This window comes from Electrona antarctica (assembly GCF_951216825.1).
Source record: "Electrona antarctica genome assembly, chromosome: 20".
Classification (NCBI taxonomy): Eukaryota; Metazoa; Chordata; class Actinopteri; order Myctophiformes; family Myctophidae; genus Electrona; species Electrona antarctica.
In genome coordinates this window covers 31,920,855-31,930,854 of record NC_136801.1, presented here as the reverse complement: position 1 = coordinate 31,930,854, position 10,000 = coordinate 31,920,855, and the positions used below count along the sequence as shown (strand labels likewise).

Below are 10,000 nucleotides of genomic sequence, written 5' to 3'. Positions count from 1 at the left end.
AAGTACTCGTGATGTATTTTCAGGCAAATTGATCGCACAATAAGGGAGCTTTAGTCAAATGTTCTTTAACTGGTTGTGCAGAACTCTTGTTGTGTAGCTATCTAGCTACATAATGCTACCTACTGTATTATGCTAGGATACGACCACACAACAGGGGCATGTGTTCTAGTGCTACTTTGTAATGTAGGACAGACAGACGGAACTTAATAGTGTGTTCAGATGACCCTGCTCACTACAGAACTATGCTAAGTTCACAGGTCCACTGTTTGAGTACTAAACGCTCGTAAACGACAAAAAAAAAGATATGTGCGATTCTTTTTCAACTGTGCGATCCTTCGTTTAATTTTGCCCCAACTCGTCACCTTATTAAAACCTGGGAGTGAGAATGCAGGTGACCGCTAGGCTAGGCTAGGCTAGGTGAGGCCAGGCCAGGCCAGGGGAAGGCAGGCTATCCTACATTGGCAGGGCAAGATGAGGCTAGGCTATGTGAGGCTATAGGCGAGGTGAGGCTAGGAAAAGTGAGTGTGGCTATTTGAGGCTAGGCTTGGTGAGGCTAAGTGATGTGAGGCTATCCTCGATTGGCAGGGCAAGATTAGGCTAGGCTTGGTGAGGCTAGGTGAAGTGAGGCTATAGATTAGGCCAGGCTATGTGCGGCTAGGCGTGGCTAGACTAGGCTGGCAGGGCAAGATGAGGCTAAAGAATAGGCTAGGATAGCTGCTGAAACCTTAATGCTGCTTAAAAACTGTCTCCTCTCTTTTCTTTTCTATCCGTTCCAATGATTAAAGTCCCCATTAATGGTAAGTGTGGCGATGTGTGAGGGAGGGCCAATCAGCATGCAGCCCACAACTCCTCCCCGCCTTGAAGTTATCAGTTGGCATGGCAACGCTGTCATTCACCACCCCTCATCCCAGCAACCCGCCTGCCCGTCACGTCATCCTAAACCAATCGTTTAGCAGGTCCCGCCTCCCTGGGGCCTGTCGCTCTCTCTGATTGGATATTATGTTTGTCGTTGTTGTTGTGGTGCATTGTGTCTCATCTCTCCTCCACCAATCACTGGTCATTGCTCGTTACATCGCCGTCAGTGCAGCCATGATTGGTTGAGCTGTGTATGTAGAAGAGAGCTATAACTGATTGGACAGTGAGGTCTCAGGCCAGCCAATGAGAGCAGAGATAGAGATAGTACAGAGTTATCTGGGTGCAGGCACGCCTTCGCGTCAAGAGATGCCTAAACCAGGCGTCTATTCCTGGTTTTTAAACAGCTGGTGGATGGAAATTACGCTCTCGCACGGCTGCAACTTGTAGCGTCGGCAAATAGACAGAAACACTGCCGTGCGCGAGCGTCATTTCCATCCACCAGCTGTTTAAAAGCCCGGGAAGAGACGCCTGGTTTAGGTGTTTTCTTGCCGCCTCTTGACGCGAAGGTGTGGGTACAGGCATTCTCCTGTCAAACATGATGTCATAGATGATGTCATAATTTATGATGTCATCCTCACTTCACACATGACAACCAGACATACAAACACTATACAAACACTCCAGTAGCCTACATTACAGTACAGTTCATATTGATGTTAGGGGTCACTATGTGATTGATTGATTGATTGATTGATTGATTGATTGATTGATTGATTGATTGATACATTGATTGAATGGACATAATTATTAATATCCTACAATCACATTCTCATAATAACAGATAGTTATACATGTTTTGTATCTTTAATGGCACAATAAGACATAGACTTCTATGTCGTATATTTGTTTGCATTCCCTTTGTTGAGTCGCTCTTTGTCTCCTTAACCATTCAAACAACACATAAAGATATACTGTAAAGTATATGAAAAACATAAAACCAATTCCTGAGTCGTCCCAGCATGTCCCTAATCATAGCGATGTCATTGTAATGACCTCATCTTAGTGACCTCATCATAATGATGTCATCGTAATGACCTCACCATAGTCACCTCATCATAGGGATGTCATCATAGTGACCTCATAGTGATGTCACCATAGTCACCTCATCATAGTGACCTCATCATAGTGACCTCATCATAGTGATGTCATCATAGTGACCTCATCGTAGTGACCTCATCATAGTGATATCATCGTAATGACCTCATCATAGTGATGTCACCATAATCACCTCATACTAGTGATGTCACCACAGTGACCTCATCATAGTGACCTCACAATAGTGACCTCATCATAGTGACATGAGCACAGATGTGGATTGGTCTAAATTGTGACATTACTGTTAGGGTCTGTCTGTCTGTCTGTGCAGCAGAACGAATCACAACCATTTGCTCCTCTCCTCTCCTCTCCTCTCCTCTCCTCTCCTCTCCTCTCCTCTCCTCTCCTCTCCTCTCCTCTCCTCTCCTCTCCTCTCCTCTCCTCTCCTCTCCTCCTCTCCTCTCCTCTCCTGTGGTCCAGATGACAGTAACACTATGACCAGTGAGACCAGCAGTCTGGTGCAGCAGTCTCACAGTCTGAGTTATAAGAAGAAGCAGAGAGGAGCCGACGCTGCAGATGTTCCTCCTTATCAAACAGGACAGCTTCATCCAGCCATCAGAGTGGCTGATCTGCTGCAACACATCACCCAGATGAAATGTTCTGAAGGCTACGGATTCAAAGAGGAATATGAGGTGAGAAACACTAATACACTGAAATATACTCACTAACAACTCATCACCCAGATGAAATGTACTAGTACACTGAAATATACTCACTAATAACACCACATCACCCAGATGAAATGTACTAGTACACTGAAATATACTCACTAACAACAACTCATCACCCAGATGAAATGTACTAGTACACTGAAATATACTCACTAATAACACCACATCACTCAGATTAAATTTGCGATGGACCAAAGGGTCTCATATTTGGGCTGTGAGCTTCAGGTGACACTTTAATGGAACGTGAGAAACGGCAACTGTGAGGGGCCAACGGACCCCGAGAATCGGCACTGGCACTATAGGCTTATCTGGTTGGTCGATCAGACCCCTCAGCCTTAATGATTGGCCCATTTTGTGTGACATTTGTTGCCCGGAATACTTTTCTGGGTACAGAGTAACCTGACAAGTTTGTTTTGCAATTATAATTATCTGTTACATAGCAAACCTTTTAATAATGGCACTGTTTCCTAAATAAATGAGCTCATCTCTGTCAACGGAGACGTGCACGCACAGAAACCGGGTGTTACACAAAAATCGGTGACCGCTGCCTTGCAGTCTGTGGTGATTGCGTATAATCATTTTAATCAACCATATTTAATCGGTCACCACTTTTTGTGTCACACACGGGTGAGCGTATTACTAGTAGAGAAGACAGAGAGGTTGCCTTTCAGTAAGGCCATGGAAGTATTCACACTATTTTGGGATTTATTGGTGAAAGGAGGAGATCAACGGCAATGCAAATTATAGCCATAGTGAAGCCCAGCGCAGCTCCACAACACTCTGGTAGGCTGCACTCTTGATTTTATGTTCACAGAACTTCCTCGCAGGTGGGTTTTAACACAGTCTTCTCCACGAACGCGGGACCTCGTTTTTCTCTCCACAACCCGCCTATGCCAGAACGAGGGAACTCGTCTTTCTTTAATTTAAAGAAAATCCACAAAGTTCAGGTTGTGTGGGTGTAATTGGGCTCAGAAAACCTAAGAGAAAATCGAAAAAATAAAAATGAATGTCATGAAACCTTGAAATCACTCAATTGTTACCAGTTACCACCTACCTCTCTAGCCCACGCAGACATAATAATATAATCAGATCAGACATAATCAGTAGGCGGAGAAGATCTCTGAAAGTCTGGCTTTGCGAGACTGGAGTGTAAACTCACTGCGGAGGCTGGTGAAAACATTTCAGGCTCTTAGGCTCACCGCGCTACTACCACCCATGGCGTCTGTCTAGCACCACCAACACTGTACTGTCAGTCAAAGGCCCCTCGGCATCAGTATCAAGGATGCCTCTCTCCTCTATGTTTTGTCCACATTCAAAAACAGTTTTTTTTACCCATCAGCTGTTATTCTGTTCAACTCTATAAATCCCCTGTTCCCTCTACCCCCACACACCTTAAACCTCGTCTTTGGCCTTCCAGGCAGCTCCATCTTCGGCATCCTTCTCCCAATGCAGCCCCCATACCCCACCTACTCTGATGTCCAAACCAATGCAGCCCCCATACCCCACCTACTCTGATGTCCAAACCAATGCAGCCCCCATACCCCACATCCTCTGATGTCCAAACCAATGCAGCCCCCATACCCCACCTACTCTGATGTCCAAACCAATGCAGCCCCCATACCCCACATCCTCTGATGTCCAAACCAATGCAGCCCCCATACCCCACCTCCTCTGATGTCCAAACCAATGCAGCCCCCATACCCCACCTCCTCTGATGTCCCCCATACCCCACCTCCTCTGATGTCCAAACCATCTCAACTTCACATCTTGCTTCATCCCCAAACCTTCTAACCCGATCCTCTCAAAATGGACTCTTCTGCCTATATTATGCTGTACATACACTAACACAGATGAATACACCAACACAATCTTAACACCCACTAGCAAACATTAACACACACACACACACACACACACACACACACACACACACACACACACACACACACACACACACACACACACACACACACACACACACACACACACACACACTCCCACGTGACACCTCCCTCACTCTCACTTTATTGAAATACTGTCTTTAAGAATCTGCCAGTCCCAGTCTGCTTAGCTCTCCTGTGTGTGTGTGTGTGTGTGTGTGTGTGTGTGTGTGTGTGTGTGTGTGTGTGTGTGTGTGTGTGTGTGTGTGTGTGTGTGTGTGTGTGTGTGTGTGTGTGTGTGTGTGTGTGTGTGTGTGTGTGTGTGTGTGTGTGCATTAGGTAACATCCATTTGCAACTTTCTGCTGAAGAATAAACATGTGTCATGCACGCACATCCACGTGCGTGCATGCACACACACACACACACACACACACACACACACACACACACACATACACACACACGCGCGCACACACCTCTGTTTTGGCCCACTAGCTGGTGGGAATATTTATAATGCATATATACGTGTGTGTGTGTGTGTGTGTGTGTGTGTGTGTGTGTGTGTGTGTGTGTGTGTGTGTGTGTGTGTGTGTGTGTGTGTGTGTGTGTGTGTGTGTGTGTGTGTGTGTGTGTGTGTGTGTGTACTCAGTATTCATAATGGATCAGCCCTGAGGGCAGCCCAATGGCGGGAAGCACACGCACGCACACACACACATGCACACACACACACACACACACACACACACACACACACACACACACACACACACACACACTGAAAGTAACTCACTCACTCTACAAAAAACACTCATACTCGTATTCCCGCCCTGAGCAATTTCACCCTCCATTTGCAGAGTTCACACTGAGAAGCTATCGCAGTGTCTCTGTCTTTGTCTCCTGCTCTCTCTTTCGGTTTAGTCTCTCTCTCATTATCTCTCTCCTTTCTGTCTCTCATTATCTCTCTCTCTCTCTCTCTCTCTCTCTCTCTCTCTCTCTCTCTCTCTCTCTCTCTCTCGCTATCTAACTGGGTTTCCATCAACCAGTTTTTATGCACATTTTTGGATTCTGTGCCATGAATGGAAACACAAGAAAGTTTTAGGCTTGAAAAAGGTGCGATTAAAAGACGTGCCAAACAGGTTTTGAGCTAGAAAGCATTGAACTCACATGACTATCGATTTTGCACAGTTATAACTTACTAATTGTGTTTTAATTAGGGTTGTCCCGATTGGATCGGGTGATTGGAAATCGGCTCCGATCACATGATTTTCAAAAGATCGGAATCGGGGAGAATATATCGGATTTTTAATTGTCTAATGTAAATCTCAAAGAAAGATGTATAAGCAGTGAGATTTTGTAAAAACTGTTGTGTTTATGCTAGTTGTTTTCCTTCTGGTCCCAGTCAGAGGTCATCAAACAAAGACTAGTCACACTCTGAGGCATGAAAGACACTTATGATGAAAACAAAGGAAATGCAACCCCCGCTATGCATGATGGCATAGGTGTCTGTAGTAGGCTAAAGGCTACTCTCTCTGAATGAGAGAGATAATCTTTAAGAGTTTTAACTTGACTTCAGTTCTATAAGCTGTAGAAATGTATTCACTCTAACCAATACATCATTATTTTGCTATGATTCCATGCTTTCATAGAAAGAAAGAAAAAACACAATGACAGTCATTCTAATAAAGTCACATTTTGCCTTTCAATAATTGAAAGGCAACACAACAGACTAGACTAGAGTGACATATAGGATATTTACTATTGTGATATGACATAAGTGTTATATAAAAATATAAAGATCGGATCGGGAAACATCGGTATGTCTCAAAATCAAATGATCGGAATCGGATCGGGAGCAAAAAAACATGATCGGGACATCCCTAGTTTTAATTAGTGTTATAACTAAGTAGGCCTATAGCTATTTATGAGTACAGTATCCACGTCTGTTTTAATAACAAAACTAATTTCTGATTGCTTTAGCCTCTAGTCCACGCCTACAGTAGAGGCCTACTGTACCAAAGAATAATGTCAGATTTAATGAAGCTAAAGAATACCACTGGATATGTTCTTGGACACATTCTATAAAGTACATTTTGAGATTAAATAAGATTGATAAAATCATCTCGTCTTAATACTTACCTATGAATGAGTTAGAATGCGTCCAATTTGCTGCTCCATAAATTAACGTCTTGCACTTAGTCTGTGGTGCAAAATAGTGCCACACATGACATGGTAAGCACCCATGTGTATCACATGAACCATCGCCTAATAATCTCATGGATAAATTCCCATTTAGACTTTCTAAAAATCTGCTTATTTTCAATACGTTTGAACCCCCCCCCCCCCCCCCCCCCCCCTCTCTCTCTCTCTCTCTCTCTCTCTCTCACTCTCACTCTCACTCTCTCCCTCTCTCTCTCTCTCTCTCTCTCTCTCTCTCTCTCTCTCTCTCTCTCTCTCTCTCTCTCTCTCTCTCTCTCTCTCTCTCTCGATACACATCAAATAGGTACAATAAGTGTAAATGTAGCCTATGACTAACTGTAATGATGCATAAATATAATATACAATAATGAATTGCAGGCTGCACAATATGATATTATAATAACCAAATCATTCTTTCATTGGTTTTAATATAATAATACAAACTGCTAAATGGGTCAAACATTGATGTATATGTTGTACCGGTAACTAAACAAAATACATACATACATGGATGCACCTGGGACGTATCCTCAGTGATGTATCCCAAGGTCATCGGGGTTTCGGGTCTCGCAACATCATACCCCTCACTCAGGTGACCCAGCCGGGGTGATCAAGTCCCGACTTACGTCCCAGTAGCTACCCTCGATCAGTCCCATTAGGGAAAAACCAGGGCCATACAATCCGTTCCTCCTGAACTACTCTGCCGGGACTGGGAGGTACCATTCTGGTGCGTGGAAGGACTAGGCCCTGTGCGTTGCACCAGACTCCCAGCACCAGGCACTTTCTTCAGGAATGGTGGATTCTCGAGCCGCAACAGTTCCGCAGGCTCCACCTTGCCCTTGGTGGTGCTGCAGGCTCCGCTTGAGGCTTGAATGGCCCTCCTAAAGGCCTCACCGTGGGTTTGTTGGGCTTCTTCCTCACTTAAGACACAGGCTGGGGCGCCAACCCATACTGCTCCCGGGTGCCGTCTAATTTCCGGCTGCCACCCGTCTCTCCGGTGGTCACCAGACTATTCCTGGTTGTCACGTAGTCTATTCCTATGAGTCACTATAAATAGAATACTATAATATTATATATAATATAATCAATGATAATAGAAACACATGCGATCTGACTGATAGCTGATTATTGTCTCTCGATCCTTCATGCTTCTCCTTAATTAATTAACCTGATTGGACAGATTAACAAGGTAAAATAGATGCTCCTCCCTCTTCAATTCAATCTCTCCTTCTTGAATATTCAATCTTCCTCTTTGCAATGTAAACATCCTGTTTACCATCATGTTTGCAATGTAAACATCCTGTTTAACATCATGTTTACAATGTAAACATTCTGGTTCTTCAAAATACTCTTCACTCTCTTCTATAGTGACTTCATGAGACAGGATGTGACCAAGCACCAAACGTTTGTCGTGACTTGGGTCCCCACTCGTTCTCTTCACTTGACACGGTCCCGATCACTTAAAGAAGGAATGACACGCCCCTCGGGAGATAAGAACGGCTGTTTGTTATGCTATTCTTGATGATGACGTCAGAGTGCCGATAAGCTTTCACAATTGTCTTCTATGCAGGCTTGGTAGCAATCGTGACTAGCAACTTATGCTACTCTGTTGGTGTCACATATAGCTTCATACTGGGTAAAAGTATCATTCATTTTTATTTTTTGCTCGAAAATCTTACAATGACATTGAGTTTTTCAATGACATTTTAGACAGTATGAAGCAAAATGTGACCTCAAAACTAGTAGCCTTAAGTGCACTAGCCACTCAGCTCGCCTATAGATGCTAGGTTGCGTGCAGATTAAATTCGTTTTCAGTGAGATCACGTGATGTACAGTATATATCGCCAATGTTATTTTCGGGCGTGTCATAGGACCTTTAACGTTTTTTTAGGTTTAATGACCTCAATTACACCCACACAACCTGATCTTTGAACATTTAGTGGATTTTCTGTCGTCTGGGGTTTTCTCTGTGTGTTCTGAAGCCTTTTGAGCTGCAATGAAAACAGGCAAAATCTCTCAACAGTGACATCTGCTGGCAAATTCCTATGTCATATATGTGATTTGTGGACTCTTACCTCACAGACCACAGAACATCTACTGAATGTTCTGTCACAATCCCAAAGCCAAGCCTAAAAGGTGGACTGCTCCACGACAGAATAACGGTTCAAACAACGGAGGTGCACCCTCTGTATGGAACCGTCAGCCGGGCGAGTTGCCGTGCCGAACATTGCAAAGTGCACTTGGGCCGACTCAGTGCCGTCCCAGTTAGAATCGTAATCCCCCCTCCCCCCCAGTCAGAATGTGATGGCGTGGGTACCCCTGACACATCAAACATTTTACGTATGGTCAAAACTGGTCCCAAGCCATCACCCGTTAGACGTTTTGAGAGTGTGAATGCCTTGCTTTCTTCCTCTCTAGAATGTAGACTCTGAGTCTGATATGTGTCTATGTGCCACAGCAGTGTTCTATAGTGTATGTATATGAATCACAGCTTTGGCTACAGTGACATAAAATACTGAGATGCACGCACGCAGATCACACACACACACACACGCGCGCGCGCGCGTGCAAGCACGCATGCACGCACGCACATGTACGCACATGTACGCACACACACACACACACGCACGTAGAAGGAGACAGACAGGTAGAGAGATAGATCGTTCTATCAGCTTGTTAACGTCTTTCTGTGGATCTGTCCAATGGGAAGGCAGAATGTTGATACCTGGAGGTGATGGACAAGCCTGAGGGCATCGCACTCACACACACACACACACACACACACACACACACACACACACACACACACACACACGTAGAAGGAGACAGACAGGTAGAGAGATAGATCGTTCTATTCAGCTTGTTAACGTCTTTCTGTGGATCTGTCCAATGGGAAGGCAGAATGTTGATACCTGGAGGTGATGGACAAGCCTGAGGGCATCGCACTCACACACACACACACACACACACACACACACACACACACACACACACAGCATCTTGCACACACCTTTATATTATTTAAACACATACATTAAATATAAGTAAGACGCCCTGAGGGTGAGATGCCCTGGCATGGGGGGGTCAGATCAACCTATGGAATTTATTCTGTACTGCCCATATATGGAGTGTGTGGTGACGGACTGACAGGTTTTGCAGGTTTTCATAGTAAACTATGCGACCTACAGTCACAATTTCATTGTGCACACATATTAACTACTGAAGTACAATTTTTAGATATT

The 10,000-nt window shown here is 44.5% G+C and overlaps 1 protein-coding gene across 1 annotated transcript in view; it reads left to right on the top strand.

Moving 5' to 3' along the window:
- Positions 1-10,000, top strand: part of LOC306913142 (receptor-type tyrosine-protein phosphatase mu-like) — a 170,287-nt gene that overhangs the window by 144,903 nt on the left and 15,384 nt on the right. Inside the window, exon 22 of the mRNA XM_079489698.1 lies at positions 2,431-2,642. Coding sequence (XP_079345824.1) covers positions 2,431-2,642 — 212 coding nt within the window. The remainder of the gene's footprint in view (positions 1-2,430; positions 2,643-10,000) is intronic.